The sequence below is a fragment of the Pongo pygmaeus genome, chromosome 18 (assembly GCF_028885625.2).
Source record: "Pongo pygmaeus isolate AG05252 chromosome 18, NHGRI_mPonPyg2-v2.0_pri, whole genome shotgun sequence".
NCBI lineage: Eukaryota > Metazoa > Chordata > Mammalia > Primates > Hominidae > Pongo > Pongo pygmaeus.
Window position 1 is genome coordinate 20,933,906 of NC_072391.2, and position 20,444 is coordinate 20,954,349.

General features: G+C 46.5%; 1 protein-coding gene across 4 annotated transcripts in view; it reads left to right on the forward strand.

The window, feature by feature from the left end:
* Window positions 1-6,711: 6,711 nt before the first annotated feature.
* Window positions 6,712-20,444, forward strand: part of TMC7 (transmembrane channel like 7) — a 78,732-nt gene continuing 64,999 nt past the window's right edge. For 2 of the 4 annotated variants that reach the window (XM_054453672.2, XM_054453674.2), the window contains exon 1: window positions 6,712-6,911. In XM_054453672.2, coding sequence (XP_054309647.1) covers window positions 6,845-6,911 — 67 coding nt within the window. In that variant the 5' untranslated portion in view covers window positions 6,712-6,844. The remainder of the gene's footprint in view (window positions 6,912-20,444) is intronic. The other 2 variants (XM_054453671.1, XM_054453675.2) reach the window with 2 other exon arrangements.

Below are 20,444 nucleotides of genomic sequence, written 5' to 3' on the forward strand. Positions count from 1 at the left end.
TGGCCAGGCTGGTCTCAAACTCCTGACCTCAAGTGATCCACCCACCTGGGCCTCCCAAAGTGCTGGGATTACAGGCATGAGCCACTGCGCCAGGCCCATTAATATAATTTCTTAAAAAAATATGAGTGACAATGGCCCATGACAAAGCCCTCAGGAGGTCTTGAGAACATGTGCCTAGACCTCCTTTTCTGAGAGGTTTGCTCCGAGTGCTGATGCACAAGACTTGGGCGAGGCAGGGAGATGGTCAGGAGGCCGACCTTGCCTTGGCAGGGGTGGTGGTGCTGGGTGAGGTGAGCCGCTGGAGGGAAGGAGCAAAGAGGAGAGATTCCACTTTCCCTCCGAGCCATGGTTCTTTTCTCTATAACATGGAGTTGAAGCTTCCTACTGATGTCTTAGAGAGGATGAAGGTAAATGAAGGGGCATGTGGTAAGCGTTTGGCTCAGAGTAAGTTCTCAGTAAGTGACAGTTGTTGTTTTTCCCCCTAATAGTAAAAGGGAGCCCTCACCAAGCTTATAGTCTAGTGTGAGAAACAGATAGAACAATTGGCCGGGCGCGGTGGCTCACAACTGTAATCCCAGCACTTTGGGAGGCCAAGGCAGGCGGATCACCAGGTCAGGAGGTGGAGACCATCCTGGCTAACACGGTGAAACCCGGTCTCTACTAAAAATACAAAAAATTAGCCGGGCGAGGTGGCACACGCCTGTAGTCCCAGCTACTTGGGAGGCTGATGCAGGAGAATTGCTTGAACCAGGGAGACAGAGGTTGCAGTGAGCTGAGATCATACCACTGCACTTCAGCCTGGGCGACAGAGCGAGACTCCGTCTCAAAAAATAAAAAAAAATAAAAAAAAAAAAAAAAGAAAGCAAACATGAATTGATAATTCTGCCCGTCGTTCTGTCCTACTCACCATCCTTCTGTCTGAATTTCTTTGTATCCATCTGTCTGCCTTCTTCCTCTTCTATTCCTTCTAACAGGAGATTTTAGTGACTCTTGCTTCCTTAAGAACTATCCTATTTTGATTCCTGTAAAATTGTCTCCTGGGAGCAGGGAGTCTCCTTCGGGAGCCTGCCTCATTCTTCTGCTCCTGGAAAAATAACTGAGTTCTCTCTGGCTCAGGATGCAGAGCCAAGCCAGGGCCAGGTGCCAGGTGCAGCCAGCAAGAAGTGCTGGGTCTTCTCTCTAGGGTCACTGCACAGTCACCACTCGCCTCCATCCCATTCCATCTTCCATATGCAGAAAAACTGGGTTCCATCCATCCCTTTCCAGATCTGCAGGCTGGGACTGTGGGCTGGGAGGTGGCCTCCAGTAAGGAAGGGAAGAGGAAGGAATTGTCTCTCAGTAGAAATAGTCATCATTTCCTGACACTCCCTCTGTGCCACAGGTTTAAAGATCATTTTTTAACATTTGAGTATGTATCAGTAATATGTCTATGGAGTAAAAAAAGGGGTAATTAGTAAAAATTCCCCTGCCCTTATCCTGAGATGTAAGCTGCATTTACAAACAGATACATATATATTCTTGCTTTTTTTAACCCAAATCGTGGCTTACCTGATACACTTGTTCATCATGGTTTTTTTTTTGTTTGTTTGTTTGTTTTGTTTTTGAGATGGTGTCTCACTGTTGCTGGAGGGCAGTGTCATGAGCATAGCTCACTGAACCTTGAACTCCTGGGCTCAAGCAATCCTCCTGCCTTAGCCTCCTAAGTAGCCAGGACTACAGATGTGTGCCACCACACCTGGATAATTTTTATTTTTGTAGAGATAGGGATCTCACTATGTTGCCCAGGCTGGTCTTAAACTCCTAGACTCAAGTGACCCTCCTGCCTCAGCCTCCCAAAATGCTGGGGTTATAGGCATGAGCTACCACGCCCAGCCTCCACCTTGCTTTTTCACTTAATAATATACCTTCTATAAATATAATTTTCGATACATCTCCGTGTAGTATGTAATTGCTGGACAGATGTGTCAAAATTTATTTAACCCCTCTCCTATCAACAGAAATTTAGACTGCCCCTAGGCAGTTGTTGTTGCCACAGCCCTGGGACCTAAGCTCTAGTCTTATATCCTCATTTTACAGATGAGAAAACAGGCTCAGAAAGTTTGTGGCACATGGTCCAGCTCACATAGGAAATAATCAGAAACCAGGTTCCCATCCAGTGACCTTACCCTTAACCACAATAAAAACAGCTTTTATCAGCTGGGCACGGTGGCTCATGCCTGTCATCCCAGCACTTTGGGAGGCCAAGACGGGCGAATCACTTGAGGTCGGTGGTTTGAAACCAGCCTGGCCAACATGGCGAAACCCCATCTCTACTAAAAATACAAAAATTAGCTGGCGTGGTGGCAGGTGCCTGTAATCCCAGCTACTCGGGAGGCTGAGGCAGGAGAATTGCTTGAACCTGGGAGGCAGAGGTTGCAGTGAGCCAAGATTGTGCCACTGCCGCCAGCCTGGGCAACAGAGTGAGACTCTGTCTCAAAATAAATAAATAAATTAAAAATAGCTTTTATTTTGAGCCAGGAAATTACTTACCCACACACATAATTTTCTGTTTTGGAATAGTTTTAGATCTACAGAAAACCTTTGAGGATAAGATAGTGAGTTTTCACATGGCCCACGCCCAGTTTCCCCTACTATTAACATCTTACATCAATATGGTACATTTCTCACAATTAATGAACCAAGATTGATACATGACTATTAACTGAAGTCCCTACTTTATTAAGATTTCCATAGTTTTTAATGCGTTTTAACTTGTGTTCCAGGAACTGAGTAGCTCAGATTATAGGCATGCACTACCACATTCAGATAATTTTTAAAAATTTTTGGAGAGATGGGGTCTCAGTATGTTGCTCAGGCTAGTCTCCAACTCCTGGGCTCAAGCCATCCTCCTACCTCAGCCTTCTAAAGTGCTGGGATTGTAGGCATGAGTCACTGCATCCAGCCTCCTTTTTTCTCCTTTTTTTTTTTTTTCTTTTGAGACGGAGTCTCACTCTGTCGCTCAGGCTGGAGTGCAGTGGCACAATCTCGGCTCACTGCAAGCTCCGCCTCCTGGGTTCAAGCAATTCTCTGCCTCAGCCTCCTGAGTAGCTGGGGTTACAGGTACCTGCCACCACACACAGCTAATTTTTATTATTATTATTATTATTATTATTATTATTATACTTTAGGTTTTATGGTACATGTGCGCAATGTGCAGGTAAGTTACATATGTATACATGTGCCATGCTGGTGCGCTGCACCCACTAACTCGTCATCTAGCATTAGGTATATCTCCCAGTGCTATTCCTCCCCCTCCCCCCACCCCACAACAGTCCCCGAAGTGTGATGTTCCCCTTCCTGTGTCCATGTGTTCTCATTGTTCAATTCCCACCTATGAGTGAGAATATGCGGTGTTTGGTTTTTTGTTCTTGCGATAGTTTACTGAGAATGGTGATTTCCAATTTCATCCATGTCCCTACAAAGGACATGAACTCATCATTTTTTATGGCTGCATAGTATTCCATGGTGTATATGTGCCACATTCTCTTAATCCAGTCTATCATTGTTGGACATTTGGGTTGGTTCCAAGCCTTTGCTATTGTGAATAATGCCGCAATAAACATACATGTGCATGTGTCTTTATAGCAGCATGATTTATAGTCCTTTGGGTATATACCCAGTAATGGGATGGCTGGGTCGAATGGAATTTCTAGTTCTAGATCCCTGAGGAATCGCCACACTGACTTCCACAATGGTTGAACTAGTTCACAGTCCCACCAACAGTGTAAAAGTGGTCCTATTTCTCCACATCCTCTCCAGCACCTGTTGTTTCCTGACTTTTTAATGATTGCCATTCTAACTGGTGTGAGATGGTATCTCATTGTGGTTTTGATTTGCATTTCTCTGATGGCCAGTGATGGTGAGCATTTTTTCATGTGTTTTTTGGCTGCATAAATGTCTTCTTTTGAGAAGTGTCTGTTCATGTCCTTCACCCACTTTTTGATGGGGTTGTTTGTTTTTTTCTTGTAAATTTGTTTGAGTTCATTGTAGATTCTGGATATTAGCCCTTTGTCAGATGAGTAGATTGCGAAAATTTTCTCCCATTTTGTAGGTTGCCTGTTCACTCTGATGGTAGTTTCCTTTGCTGTGCAGAAGCTCTTTAGTTTAATGAGATCCCATTTGTCAATTTTGGCTTTTGTTGCCATTGCTTTTGGTGTTTTAGACATGAAGTCCTTGCCCATGCCTATGTCCTGAATGGTAATGCCTAGGTTTTCTTCTAGGGTTTTTATGGTTTTAGGTCTAACATTTAAGTCTTTAATCCATCTTGAATTGATTTTTGTATAAGGTGTAAGGAAGGGATCCAGTTTCAGCTTTCTACATACAGCTAGCCAGTTTTCCCAGCACCATTTATTAAATAGGGAAACCTTTCCCCATTTCTTGTTTTTGTCAGGTTTGTCAAAGATCAGATAGTTGTAGATATTTGGCATTATTTCTGATGGCTCTGTTCTGTTCCATTGATCTATATCTCTGTTTTGGTACCAGTACCATGCTGTTTTGGTTGCTGTAGACTTGTAGTATAGTTTGAAGTCAGGTAGTGTGATGCCTCCAGCTTTGTTCTTTTGGCTTAGGATTGACTTGGTGATGCAGGCTCTTTTTTGGTTCCATATGAACTTTAAAGTAGTTTTTTCCAATTCTGTGAAGAAAGTCATTGGTAGCTTGATGGGGATGGCATTGAATCTGTAAATTACCTTGGGAAGGATGGCCATTTTCACGATATTGATTCTTCCTACCCATGAGCACGGAATGTTCTTCCATTTGTTTGTATCCTCTTTTATTTCCTTGAGCAGTACACACAGCTAATTTTTTGTATTTTTTTAGTGGAGACAGGGTTTCACCATCTTGGCCAGGCTGGTCTGGAACTCCTGACCTTGCGATCCACCCGCCTTGGCCTCCCAAAGTGCTTGGATTACAGGCATGAGTCACCACACCCAGTCTCCAGCCTCCTTTTTTTTTTTTTTTTTTTTAAATGACCTTGACCGTTTTGAGGAATACTAATCATGTATTCTGTAGAATGCCCCTCAGTTGAATTTGTCTGATATTTTTCTTATAACCACAGGGGTAAAGTGCCCTTCTCATCACATCATAGGAAGGGTGCACACTATCCTCATGGCTTAATGTTGATGTTAACTTATTTACTTATTTTTTTTTTTGGAGATGGAGTCTTACTCTGTTGCCCAGGTTGGAGTGCAGTAGTGCAATCTTGACTCATTGCAACCTCCGCCTCCTGGGTTCAAGAGATTCTCCTGCCTCAGCCTCCCTAGTAGCTGGGATTACAGGCGCCCGCCACCATGCCCAGCTAATTTTTTTGTATTTTTGGTAGAGATGGGGTTTCGCCATGTTGGCCAGGCTGATCTCGAACTCCTGACCTCAAGTGATCCACCTGCCTCTGCCTCCCAAAGTGCTGGGATTACAGGTGTGAGCCACCGAGCCCGGCTGATGTTAACTTTGATCATCTGTCTGAGACAGTGTTTGTCAGGTATTATCTAATATAAAGCCTACCCCCACCCTCTTCCACTACCACTTCCATACTGCACTCTTTTGGAAAGATGTCACTATGGGCAACTCACACTTAAGGAGTAGGGAGCTAAGCTCTCCATCCTTGAAGTATCTACGTAAATGATTTCAAAATCTGCACAGATTTCTCTCCATTTTCCCCATTTATTTATATTTAGCAATTACTTTTCTTTTTCTTTCTTTCTTTCTTTTTTTTTTTCTGAGATGGAGTCTCCCTCTGTCACCCAGGCTGGAGTGCAGTGGCGTGATCTCAGCTCACTGCAACCTCTGCCTCCTGGTTTCCAGCGATTCTCCTGCCTCAGCCTCCCTGGTAGCTGGGACTATAGGCATGCACCACCATGGCAGGCTAATTTTGTATTTTTAGTAGAGACAGGGTTTCACCGTGTTGGTCAGGCTAGTCTCGAACTCCTGACCTCAGGTGATCCTCCCGCCTCGGCCTCTCAAAGTGGTGAGATTACAGGCGTGAGCCACTGCGCCTGGCAATTTTATGTTTTAACCTGCACACGAACAAAGGTAGAGATGAAACGAGGATATAGTGCAAAACGTAAAAGACAAACACTGCACGTGGTTTTCTCTTCACTCAGCCCTCTAGCTCCCCACCCAGGGCTACCACAGGTAGCCAGTTTTTTGCACCCTCTAGGGAGATAGCTTAGGCATTTACAAGCATGTACAAATATATTTTTTGGTTTCCTTTTTGTTCCCAAATGGTAACTTACTAGATGCACTGATTTGGAGTCTTGGGGTTTTTTGTGTGTGGACTTTTTATTTTTTAATTTTAAAGATAGGGGTCTCACTGTGTTGGCCAGGTTAGTCTCAAACTTGTGAGTTCATGCGGTCCTCCAGCCTCGGACTCCCAAAATGCGAGGATTACAGACGTGAGCCACAACGCCCAACCAGTTATTTTTGTTATTTATTTCTTTATTAGATCAGGTTTGATTTTAGATGCAGGGGGTCCATGTGCATGTTAGTTACATGGGTGTACCGGGTCCTGGTGGGGACTAGGCTCCCAGTGCGCCCATTCTATTGTTATTTTTTAAGCTCAGTGAGACATCAGGGAGGTCGCTGCTTGTCGCCGCCGCTGGATGGAGCCTTGCCGGATCTCCCGGGCTCTGCGCACCTCTCCGGTCCCTGATGCTCGGCTCCTCGAGGGGGCGCCCCACTCCAGCCTCTGTGAGGTCAGCGCCGGAACCTGGAATCCCGGCTCCGCGAGGGAAGGCCGGGGAGGCGGCGGCGGCGGCAGCGGCGGCTGGAGAGGGTCCTCGGCAGCCTCTGAGGAGCGCGGGGCGCAGCCATGAGCGAGTCCAGCGCCACTGCGCTCCCGCCTGGCAGGCCCAGCCGGCAGCCGGCGGTCCATCCAGGTAGGGCGGCAGGGAGCGCGCGCGGGGACGGTGCGCCTGGGGTCCGAGGGCGCACGGAGGGAGCCGGGTGCTGGAGGCTGGGCCTGGCCGCTCTTCCCTCCCACCCCCGGCGCCGGGTGCTCCCGGCTCCGGGGAACAGCAGGTGGGAAGGAGATCTTCCTTATTCCTGCTCCCTCCACAAACGCGTCCTCATCCAATCCAGTGGAAGCCAGCCGGGCCAAAAGGACACTAGAATTGCAGTCTGCACCGTGGTGGGTTTGTCTTCCAGCTGTTGACCGAGACAATCTTTCAATAGCCTCATCTGTTAAATGAAAGGATTGCGAGCACCCCCTCCACGCCTAACATTCTGGTATGAGGTGCCTGCCTCCCAGACATTTCAGCCTTCACATACAGTTAGACCAACTTGAAACCGAATTCTGCCTTGTCTGTTTATTGCTGTGGGACCTTTGGTAAGTGGCTTGCCTTCTCTGAGCCTCATATCCTTCAGCAGTAAAATGGGAGTAGAATGGGGCGGGGATTAGCTGAGAATCGTGTGATGTGTCCAGCACAGTGCCTGGCATTGTGGCTAGACAGTCACAATAAATGGTAGCCAGCCAAGTATTATAATCTTTTGTGTTGGGTAGACTTACAGTAAAGTATACAGCTCCATGAATTTCTACAGAAATATGTACAACCGCTGCCCAGTCAGAATAAGAAACTTGCCAGCACTCAGGCAGGGTTCCTTGTAGCATTTGGAACTTACGAATCTTGTCCTGAACAAAACACAAGACCCTGCTGTAAAGTTTTATCTGCAATGTTTTCTCTTTTTCAATTTTAGAATAGAGATTTACTGAAACCAAGGATGTAGGGCTGGGCATGGTGGCTCACGCCTGTAATACCAGCACTTTGGGAGGCTGAGGCGGGTGGATCACGAGGTCAGGAGTTGAAGACCAGCCTGGCCAAGATGGTGAAACCCCATCTCTACTAAAAATACAAAAATTAGCCAGGTGTGGTGGTGGGTGCTTGTAATCCCAGCTACTCGGGAGGCTGAGGCAGAGAATAGCTTGAACCTGGGAGGTGGAGGTTGCAGTGAGCCAAGATTGCGCCACTGCACTCCAGCCTGGGCGACAGAGCAAGACTGTCTCAAAAAAAAAAAAAAAAAAAAAAAGAAACCAAGGATATAGAATAAAACATGAGTGTAGATTTGGGCATTGAGGCCTTCAAATTGGATTGTTCCCAATGTCCAGAAGAAAAAAAAAATTTAGAAGAGACCCAAATCAGAAAACAAAAGTTGGAGTGGATTCAATGCGAATTATTTTCTAGCTTAATATTGATACTGCTTATGTCAGCTGAATTTCAGCCTTTCAATAACAGCTAGTCAAGTATTTTTTTAGTTGGTTCCTATTGATCGTCATCTTATTTTAGTGGAATCTATTATATTGAAGATGTCAAGTTCCTCATTTCCCATACAAAGAATGTGAGATTCATCTTTCTTGAATCTTTGCTAAGTGTTTAAGGGGACTTTTGGCATCTTTTCAGGAGGACTATAATTGGGCCCTCTAACTAAAGTCTCCTATGCCCCTTAGATAGATGAGATTTTTTTTTTTTTGACCTTGTACCCACCAACATTGGTGGGAGGCTCAGAAGGGACTGTGTTTGTAACTTTGTAGCACTTTCTAAACAGTGACCTGTTGTATGGGCATTATAGGACAGTCCGTGGGGTGGGGCGGGGGATGGGGGAGGTGACAAATGAGGTTTGGTTTAAAGAATGAGAAGTGTGACCAGGCTTGGTGACTCATGCCTGTAATCCAGCACTTTGGGATGCTGAGGCGGGAGGATCACTTGCTCCCAGGAGTTTGAGGTTACAGTAAGCTATGATTGTGCCGCTGGGCTCCAGCCTGGGTAACAGAACTAGACCCTGTCTCTAAAAAAAGAAGAAGAGGTGTGTATCCTTCTAAATGATAAAACAGATCACTCCCCTGCTTACATAAAACTTTCCAGGCACGGTGGCTCACGCCTGTAATCCCAGCACTTTGGGAGGCCGAGGTGGGCAGATCACGAGGTCAGGAAATCGAGACCACCCTGGCTAACATGGTGAAATCCTGTCTCTACTAAAAACACAAAAAATTGGCCAGGTGTGGTGGCATGCACCTGTAGTCCCAGCTACTCGGGAGGCTGAGGCAGGAGAATCGCTTGAACCCGGGAGTGGAGGTTGCAGTGAGCCGAGATTGCGCCACTGCACTCCAGCCTGGGCGACAGAGTGAGACTCTGTCTCAAAAAAAAAAAAAAAAAAAAAAAATTAGATGGGTGTGGTGGCATGTGCCTGTAATCTCAGCTACCGGGGAGCCTGAGGCAGGAGAATCACTTGAACCTGGGAGGCAGAGGTTACAGTGAGCCGAGATTGCACCACTGCAGTCTGCCTGGGTGACAGAGCTAGACTCTGTCTCAAAAACAAAAAAACATAAAACAACTCTTCAGTGGCTTCTCACTGCTCTGATAATAAACTCCAGGCTCTTCCATCGCAACCAACAGGATCTGGTGATTCGACCCCAGCCCCTCTTTCCAGGCTCTCATCACCTTGATCCTCCCTTAACCTATCCTGCTCCAGCTGCACTGGCTGCCTTCCTGTTCCTCCAGCATACCAAGATTGTTTCTGCCTCAGGGCCTTTGCATCTGCTGTTCTCTTCGCCTGGACTCCTCTTGGTTCTTTTCTTTTTTCTTTGAGATGGAGTCTCGCTCTGTCGCCCAGGCTGAAGTGCAGTGGCGCGATCTCGGCTCACTGCAAACTCCGTCTCCCGGGTTCACGCCATTCTCCTGCCTCAGCCTCCCGAGTAGCTGGGACTACAGGCATCCACCACCACGCCTGGCTAATTTTTTTGTATTTTTAGTAGAGACGGGGTTTCATCGTCTTAGCCAGGATGGTCTTGATCTCCTGACCTCGTGATCCGCCTGCCTGGGCCTCCCAAAGTGCTGGGATTACAGGTGTGAGCCACCATGCCCAGCCATAGAGCAGCCTCTTCCTTTTCCTGTTGGGTCTCTGCTCAAATCTCATGTCAGAGAGGCAGACCTCTGGGGCAGTCTATCTGAGGGAATGCACCCATCTCTCTTCCTCTGACCAGTTAGTTACCTTGCTTATTCTTTCAAAGCCCTTACCACCACCTGAAGTCATCTATCTGGTTTGGTTATTTTCTTGTTTAGTAGCAGTGTTTTTTTTTTTTTTTTTGTGATGGAGTCTCACTCTGTTGCCCAGGCTGGAGTGCAGTAGCGTGATCTCGGCTCACCACAACCTCTGCCTCCCAGGTTCAAGCGATTCTCCTGCCTTAGCCTCCTGAATAGCTGGGACTACAGGCACATGCCACCATGTCCAGCTGATCTTTGTACTTTTAGTAGAAACGGGGTTTCACTATGTTGGCCAGGCTGGTCTCGAACTCCTGACATCAAGTGATCTGCCCACCTCGGCCTCCCAAAGTACTGGGATTACAGGCATGAGCCACCACGCCAGGCTGGTAGCAGTTTTTCCTAGAATGTGGATGCTTTGGAAAACAGGGGCTTTGCCTTGTTTCCCTAGAACCTAGAATGGCATCTGGCACACAGCAGATGCTACATCTATTGTGAATGAATAAATGAATGAATGAAAGGAGTGTCCTTGCAGCCACACTGGCAGCTGTAACATAGTGGTTATAAATCTAGACTCTGGAGTCTCAAGTGCAAATGTCATTGGCCTTTCCTCCAGCCTCCTCAAGGGGCACTCAATGAAAGAACCTGGAAGGGCCCTGATATGACTGTGGTTGGACTGACCTGACTGCCAGATGGTGGGACTTGGTCTGGAGTAGGAACTACTTGGAATGGTAGAGGCAAAACTCAACAGCTCTAGGAGCTGCTCTTGTGGTGGAGCTGGACCCTGATTTTAGCTGGACCTTTTTTTTAGAGACAGGGTTTCCTTCTGCAGTCTCAAACTCCTAGCCTTGATTGATCTTCCTGCCTTGGCCTCCCAAAGTGCTGGGACTACAGTTGCATGCAACCACACCTGGCTAATTTTCTTTTCTTCTCTCTTTTTTTTTTTTTTGACGGAGTCTTGTTCTGTTGCCCAGGCTGGAGTGCGATGGTGCGATCTCGGCTCACTGCAACCTCTGCCTCCTGAGTTCAATCCATTCTCCTGCCTCAGCCTCCCAAGTAGCTGGGACTACAGCTGTGTGCCACCGTGCCTGGCTAATTTTTGTATTTTTAGTAGAGATGAGACTTCACCATGTTGGCCAGGCTGGTCTCGAACTCCTGACCTCAGGTGATCCACTCACCTTGGCCTCCCAAAATGCTGGGACTACAGGCGCATGCCTCGTCTGGCTAATTTTCTTGAGTTTTAGTAGAGACTGGGTCTCGTTATGTTGTCCAGGCTGGTCCTGAACTTCTGAGTTCAATTGATCTTCCTGCCTTGGTCTCGCAAAGTGCTGGGCCTACAGGCGTGAGCCACCATACCCAGCCCAATTTTTGTATATTTTGTAGAGACAGAGTCTTGCTGTGTTGTCCAGGCTGGTCTCAAACTCCTGGGCTCAAGGGATCTTCTCGCCTTGGCCTCCCGGAGCACTTGATTACAGGCATGACTGCATGTGCTGTTGTGCCTATACTTTCTGGAGATACGTTGTTAGGAATTTATGTAGTTGGCCAGGCACAGTGGCTCACGCCTGTAATCCCAGCACTCTGGGATGCTGAGGCGGGTGGATCACCTGAGGTCAGGAGTTCAAGACCAGCCTGGTCAACATGGTGAACTCCTGTCTCTACTAACAATACTAAAATTAGCTGAGCGTGATGGCACATGCCTGTAGTCCCAGCTACTTGGGAAGCTGAGGCAGGAGAATGGCTTGAGCCCGGGAGCAGAGGTTGCTTGCAGTGAGCCAAGATCATACCATTGCACTCCAGCCTGGGCAACAGAGCGAGACTGTCTCAAAAAAAAAAAAAAAAAAAGGTATTTACATAGTTGAACAACTATTCTTTGGACGTCTTTCAGTCCAGTAGATGGTGTTAAACTTGAAGACAAATAACCATTTGACCTGTGATATTTGTTTTTCCCTCTTATCTTCCAAGCCCATTCGTCCAGGTCATTCATCACCTTTAAAGGCATCCCCAGAGGGAGGCAGGTCTGGACAGAGCTGAAGATTACACAGGCCATTTGCAGGCTGGATTCGTTCTCTTGTGACCCTCCTGTCTGACTCGAGTTATTTTTTTCCCATGTCTGGACAAGACTGACCTCTGCCCAGCAACTCAGGCCTGGATTTAGTCCAAGGGCCCTCAGTGGCTTTTGTTTGTTTTTTCAGGAAGTGAAGAATTTAGAGGGATAAAAGGAGGAAATAACTTTTCAGCCTCTGACCTTTGTCACAATCTGGTTTCCGTTTAAAGGAGCATTGTTTGGGTCTGGGGCCACCTAGACCTTCTGATGCTCTGTCTCCACCCTTGGAGGAGGAGGAAAGGATGAAAATGGGCCCTGAGGTATCACCACATACCAGGCCCTGGGGGTCTAGTGGCGAAGGAGGCAGGTGGGGTCTCTGCTTTCATGGAGCTTCTAGTCAAGCGAGACGCACTAAACAGTAAAGGGACAAATAGGATTACTGGAGGTAGCCCTAACTACTGGGACAGAAACAAGATGGTAAGATAGAGAAGGAAGAGTGGCCTGCTCAGATGGGGTGGTCCAGAGGCCTCTCGGGGGAGGTGACTCCTTTTTATTTTATTTTTTTTGAGATGGAATCTGGCTCTGTCGCCCAGCCTGAAGTGCAGTCGTGTGTTTCATGCGCGTCCGTGTGAAGAGACCACCAAACAGGCTTTGTGTGAGCAACATGGCTGTTTATTTCACCTGGGTGCAGACGGGCTGAGTCCGAAAAGAGAGTCAGCAAAGGGTGGTGGATTATCATTAGTTCTTAGAGGTTTTGGGATAGGCGGTGAAGTTAAGAGCAATGTTTTGCCAGCAGGGGTGGATCTCACAAAGTACATTCTCAAGGGTGGGGAGAATTCCAAAGAACCTTCTTAAGGGTGGGGGAGATTACAAACTACATTGATCAGTTCGGGTGGAGCAGAAACAAATCACAATGGTGGAATGTCATCAGTTAAGGCTATTTTTACTTCTTTCGTGGATCTTCAGTTACTTCAGGCCATCTGGATGTATACGTGCAAGTCACAGGGGATGCAATGGCTTGGCTTGGGCTCAGAGGCCTGACAGTGTGATCTTGGCTCACTGCAAACTCTGCCTCCTGGGTTCAAGCAATTTTTGTGCCTCAGCTTCCCGAGTAGCTGGGATTACAGGTGCCCGCCACCATGCCCGGCTAATTTTTGTATTTTTAGCAGAGACAGGGTTTCACCAGATTGGCCAGGCTGGTCTCGAACTCCTGTCTCACGTGTCCATGTGAAGAGACCACCAAACAGGCTTTGTGTGAGCAACGTGGCTGTTTATTTCACCTGGGTGCAGGCGGGCTGAGTCCGAAAAAGGAGTCAGCAAAGTGTGGTGGGATTATCATTGGTTCTTATAGGTTTTGGGATAGGCAGTGGAGTTAAGAGCAATGTTTTGGGGGCAGGAGGTGGATCTCACAAAGTACATTCTCAAGGGTGAGGAGAATTACAAAGAAACTTCTTAAGGGTGGGGGAGATTATAAAGAACCTTCTTAAGAGTGGGGCAGATTACAAAGTACATTGATCAGTTAGGGTGGGGCAGAAACAAATCACAATGGTGGAATGTCATCAGTTAAGGCTGTTTTCACTTCTGTGGATCTTCAGTTGCTTCAGGCCATCTGGATGTATACGTGCAGGTCACTGGGATATGATGGCTTAGCTTGGACTCAGAGGCTGACATTCCTGTCTTCTTATGTTAATAAGAAAAATAAAACAAAATAGTGGTAAAGTGTTGGGGCAGTGAAAATTTTTGGGGGTGTTATGGAGAGATAATGGGTGATGTTTCTCAGAGCTGCTTCGAGCGGGATTAGGGGTGGCAAGGGAACCTACAGTGGGAGAGATTCAACTGAATATTTTGGGGTAAGGGCTGATATTGTGGGGTTGTTAGAAGGAGCATTTGTCATATAGAATTATTGATGATGGCCTGGATACGATTTTGTATGAATTGAGAAACTTAACAGAAACACAAGGTCCGAATAAGAGAAGGAGAAAAACAGGTATTAAAGGACTAAGAATTGGGAGGACCCAGGACATCCAATTAAGAGAGTGCCCAAGGCGGTTCAGCATAATTACTTGCTTGGGTGGCAAGTTTTTGGGCTCTATCCTTGAGTTTTTTTATGTTGTCATATACCAGGCCAGATTGACTTAGGTAAAAACAACACTCTTCATTTAAAAATATACAGAGTCCTCCTTTTTCAGCAATGAGTAAACTGAGGCCTCGGTGATTTTGGAGGAAAGAGAATTGCAAAGCCAGCAATTGTTTCTTTTTTATTTATTTATTTACTTATTTTTTTAAATTATACTTTAAGTTATGGGGAACATGTCACAATGTGCAGGTTTGTTACATATGTATACATGTGCCATGTTGGTGTGCTGCACCCATTTACTCGTCATTTACATTAGGTGTACCTCCTACTGCTATCCCTTCCCCCTCCCCCACCACACAAGAGGCCCCATTGTGTGATGTTCCCCTTCCTGTGTCCAAGTGTTCTCATTGTTCAATTCCCACCTGTGAGTGAAAACATGCGATGTTTGGTTTTTTGTCCTTGTGATAGTTTGCTGAGAGTGATGGTTTCTGGCTTCATCCATGTCGCTACAAAGGACATGAACTCATCCTTTTCATGGCTGCATAGTATTCCATGGTGTATATGTGCCACATTTTCTTAATCCAGTCTATCATTGATGGACATTTGGGTTGGTTCCAAGTCTTTGCTATCGTGAATAGTGCCGCGATAAACATACATGTGCATGTGTCTTTATAGCAGCATGATTTATAATCCTTTGGGTATATATCCAGTAATGGGATGGCTGGGTCAAATGGTATTTCTAGTTCTAGATCCCTGAGGAATCGCCACACTGTCTTCCACAATGGTTGAACCAGTTTACAGTCCCACCAATGGTGTAAAAGTGTTCCTATTTCTCCACATCCTCTCCAGCACCTGTTGTTTCCTGACTTTTTAACGATCGCCATTCTAACTGGTGTGAAATGATATCTCATTGTGGTTTTGATTTGCATTTCTCTGATGGCCAGTGATGATGAGCATTTTTTCATGTGTCTGTTGGCTGCATAAATGTCTTCTTTTGAGAAGTGTCTGTTCATATCCTTTGCCCACTTTTTGATGTTTTTTTTTTTTCTTGTAAATTTGTTTGTGTTCTTTGTAGTTTCTGGATATTAGCCTTTTGTCAGATGAGTAGATGGCAAAAATTTTCTCCCATTCTGTAGGTTGCCTGTTCACTCTGATCCTAGTTTCTTTTGCTGTGCAGAAGCTCTTTAGTTTAATTAGATCCCATTTGTCAATTTTGGCTTCTGTTGCCATTGCTTTTGGTGTTTTAGACATGAAATCCTTGCCCATGCCTATGTCCTGAATGGTATTGCCTAGGTTTTCTTCTAGGGTTTTTATGGTTTTAGGTCTAACATTTAAGTCTTTAATCCGTCTTGAATTAATTTTTGTATAAGGTGTAAGGAAGGGATCCAGTTTCAGCTTTCTACATATGGCTAGCCAGTTTTCCCAGCACTATTTATTAAATAGGGAATCCTTTCCCCATTTCTTGTTTTTGTCAGGTTTGTCAAAGATCAGATGGTTGTAGATGCGTGGTATTATTTCTGAGGGCTCTGTTCTGTTCCATTGGTCTGTATCTCTGTTTCGGTACCAGTACCATGCTGTTTTGGTTACTGTAGCCTTGTAGTATAGTTTGAAGTCAGGCAGCGTGATGCCTCCAGCTTTGTACTTTTGAAAGCCAGCAATTGTTTCTTAAAGAAGGATTAGAAATGGCTAGGAGAGAGTGAGTGAGATTGATAGTGTGGTGGAGATAGCTGGGGAGAGGTAGAGGGTTGCATAAGAACGGGAACGAGAACGAGAGTGAGTATAAAAGTAAAGAATAGGACTTCATCAGGGTGAAAGTGTTGGAGTGTGTCCTGTCAGCAAAGATCATCTATCCACTCCAAGAGGGAGTCAAGAGTGGAGGATTGGGGATAGATATTCACGATGGAAAGGAAATGAGAAGTTTTAAGAGGCGGGCTAACAGCTTGTAACCTACATGGAAGAGGTTATGAAATGACGATGGAATAGAATGGGCCTGTGAGGCTGGAAGGAGATATTTTCCTTGGTCTAAGAACCATTTGCCTTGTGTGGGAAGAGACTGATAGGTGGAAACTTCAGTAGGAGAGTAAATAGGAGTGACTAATGAGAAGGAGAAAAGCTGGCCATGAGGGACAGAAGTTGAAATGCTGCTGCTTCTTTAGCTACCTTATCAGCATAAGTGTTGCCCTGAGTGATGGAATCTGATGCCTTTTGATGGCCCTTGCAGTGAATGACTCCAGCTTCCTTTGGAAGTAAAGTGGCTTTGAGAAGAGTTTTTATTAAAGAGGCATTAATGATGGAGGACCCTTGCATGGTGAGGAAATTTCTTTCTGCCCATATAACAGCATGGTGGTGCAGGATATGGAAGGCATATTTAGAGTCAGTGTAAATATTGATGCGTAGTCCCTTTGCAAGAGTGAGGGCCCAAGTTAAGGCAATGAGTTCAGCTTGCTGAGAGGTAGTGGAGGGGGGCAGAGCAGTAGCCTCAATGATAGATGTGGACAATACTATAGCATAGCCTGCCTTTGCTGGTGAGTGGCAATTAGGCCTGGTGGAACTGCCATCAATAAACCAAGTGTGATTAGGATAAGGAACAGGAAAGAAAGAAATATGGGGAAATGGAGTGAATGTCAGGTGGATCAGAGAGATACAGTCATGGGGGTCAGATGTGGTATCTGGAATAATGTGGGAGGCCGGATTGAAGTCCGGGTTAGGAACAATAGTAATTGTGGGAGACTCAACAAAGACTGAGTATAGCTGAAGGAGCTGGGGGGCAGAAAGTATATGCATCAAGTATGAGGAGGAAAATAGATTTTGAAAGTTATGAGAACTGTAGAGAGTAAGTGGAGGATAGTTTGTGATTTTGAGGGCCTCTAAAAGTATTAAAGCAGCAGCAGCCGCCACATGCAGACATGGGGGCTATGCTACAACAGTAAGGTCAAGTTGTTTGGACAGAAAGGCTACAGGGCGCAGTCCTGGCTCTTGTATAAGAATTCTGACCATCACGCCACTGCACTCCAGCCTGGGTGACACAGCGAGACTTGTCTCTTAAAAAAAAAAAAAAGGAATTCTGACCGCACAGCCCTGTACTTTGGCTGTGTGTAATGAAAAGGGTTGGGATGAGTTAGAGAGAGCTAGCGTGAGAGCAGCTTTTAGGGCTGCTTCTTAAGGAATGGAAAGGAGAGTGGGGAAAGGAGTTAGGATTTATGGGGTCAGCTAGGTTTATCTAGAACAGAATGGGTTGTGGAGGGAGGTATTGAGGATGGGAGAGTATATAGCTTTTGCACCATGGGGTGGGCAGGCAAAGATAATTTGGTTCATAAGGTGCAGATCCTGAACTAACCTGTAAGACTTGTCCGGTTTTTGGACAGGTAAAATGGGGGAATTGTAAGGCTTTAAAAGGCCATGCTGTAACAGGCAAGTGATAACAGGCTTTAATCCTTTTAAAGCATTCTGTGAGGTGGGATATTGGCATTGAGCAGGGTAATGGTGATTAGGTTTTAATGGGATGGTAAGGGGTGCATGATCCATTGCCAAGGAGGGTGTAGAGGTGTCCTATACTTGTGGATTAAGGTGGGGAGATACAAGGAGAGGATGTGAAGGAGGCTTTGAACTGGGGGAAAAGGCGGCAATGAGGTGTGGCTGTAGCCCAGGAATAGTCAGAGAAACAGATAATTTAGTTAAAATGTCTCAACCTAATAAGAGCTGAGCAGGTGGGGATAAATAAAAGGAGTGCATTAAAGAATGTTGTCCAAGTTGGCACCAGAGTTGGGGAGTTTTAAGAGGTTTAGCAGCCTGGCCGTCAATACCTACAACAGTTATGGAGGCAAGGGAAACAGGCCCTTGAAAAGAGGGTAATGTGGAGTGGGTAGCCTCCTTATTGATTAAGAAGGGGATAGACTTACCCTCCACTGTAAGAGTTACCCAAAGCATCCATGATGGTCCAGGAGGCTTCTGAGGCGACTGGGCAGCATCAGTCTTCAGCCGCTAAGCTGAGAAGATCTGGGAAGGAGTCGGTTAGCGAGCCTTGAGCCAGAGTTCCAGGGGCTCTGGGAGTGGCTGCCGGGTGAGTTGGACAGTCCGATTTCCAGTGGGGTGCCACACAGATGGGACATGGCTTAGGAGGAATCCTGGGCTGCGGGCATTCCTTGGCGCAGTGGCCAGATTTCCAGCACTTAGAGAAAGACCCTGGGGGAGGCGGTCCTGGAGGAATGCCTAGCCACTGTGGTTCAGATGTTTTGAAGTTCTTGTGTGGTAGAGATGTGGCTGGGGTTTCTCTCACAGTGGAGGCAAGTAATTGCAACTCAGAAATACATTGCTACTTGGCTGCATCTACTCTATTATTGTACACCTTGAAAGAGAGGTTAATTAGGTCCTGTTACGGGATTTGAGGGCCGGAATCTAATTTTTGGAGCTTTTTCTAATTTTGGGAGTGGATTGGGTAATAAAATGCATATTGATAATAAGACAGCCTTCCTCTGGGGTCTAGGACAGTAAAGTGTCTAAGGGTTGTTGCCAACCATGCCATGAACTGGGCTGGGTTTTTATATTTGATGAAAAAGAGCCTAAATGCTAACTGATTTGGGAGTGGTCAGTTAAAGAAACCTTGACTTGCCTTTAGCTCCAGCCACCTCTTTAAGAGGAAATTGTTGGGCAGGTGGGGGAGGGCTAGTTGCAGAACGAATCTGTAAGCCAGACCGGGTGTGAGGAGGGGAGGTGACAGAAAGATCCTAGGGTTGGGGAGCAGAGGCTGAGGAAGAATTGAGACCTGGCTTGGCCTGGCGAGGAGCAGCCTGGGGAGAAGGAGAGAAGTCAGATGAGTCTGTAGAAAAGAAGGATTCAAAGGACTCAGAGCTTGGGGTGGTGACTGAAGGAACAGACAGGAGAGAAAGAAGAAAGATTTGGGACGAGTCGCATGGGAGCAGAGACTAGGGAGGGAGCTATGTGTAAAAGAATGCCTGGATGTCAGGCACCTCAGACCATTTCCCATTTTTCGACAAAAATTATCTAGATCTTGTAGGAATTTGCCCATTTTTCAACAAAAATTATCTAGATCTTGTAGGATAGACGGATCGAAAGTGCCATTCTCTGGCCACTTGGAACTACTGTCGAGTTTGTATTGGGGCCAAGCGGTATTGCAGAAGAAAAGAAGACATTTAAGTTTTAGGTCAGATGTGAGTTGAAGAGGTTTTAAGTTCTTGAGAACACAGGCTAAGGGAGAAGAAGGGGGAATGGAGGGCGGAAGTTTGCCCATAGTGAAGGATGTAAGTTTAAAGAGAAAGGCAGAGACATGGAGAAAGGGGTGGGTGAGCAGCCCTGGGCTGCAATGTGGGTGAGCAGCCAAAGCAGGCGTCTCCACAATTGATTTGCTACCAAGGGAATGTGGGTGAATGACCAAGGCAGGCGTCCCTGCGGTGATCTGACACCAATGAAATGTGGGTGAATAATCAGGCAGGCATCCCCGCAGTGATTAAACACGAAGGGAAGACTGTCTTCCCAGGTCCGTGACCAGCACCAGAGTTTTGGGTCCACGGATAAAATGTGTCTCCTTTGTCTCTATTAGAGAGGAAAAAGAACTGGAATTGGAATGACAGGGAGATTGAAGGGTAGCAAGAGAGGCCAGAGAAGAGTGAAAAGACCACTTACCTGATTTGAAATTGGTGAGATGTTCCTTGGGCTGGTTGGTCTGAGGACCCGAGGTCATAGGTGGATCTCCTCATGGAGTGAGGGCGAGGACAGGGGACCGGTCTCCCAAAGGAGTCCTCCCGTCCCGGGTTTTGGCACCAAATGTCTCACGTGTCCGTGTGAAGAGACCACCAAACAGGCCATCTGGATGTATACGTGCAGGTCACTGGGGATATAATGGCTTAGCTTGGGCTCAGAGGCCTGACACTGACCTCAAGTGATCAGCCTGCCTCAGCCTCTCAAAGTGCTGGGATTACAGGTGTGAGCCACTGCACCCGACCTTTTTATTTTTTGAGACAGGGTCTCACTCTGTCACCCAGACTGGAGTGCAGTGGTGTGATCTCAACTCACTGCAACCTCTGACTCCTGGATTCAAGCGATTCTCCTGCCTTAGCCCCCCAGGTAGCTGGGATTACAGGCGCCCACCACCACACCCAGCTAATTTTTGTATTTTTAGTAGAGACAGGGTTTCGCCATGTTGGCCAGGCTGGTCTCCAACTCCTGACCTCAGGTGATCCACCCGTCTCTGGCCTCCAAAGTGCTGGGATTGAGCCACCGCACCCAGCCTCAGGCACTGTTTTGAGCCAAGGATCTGCCAACAACTCCTGTGCCAAATCCAGCCTTTTTTTTTTGAGAC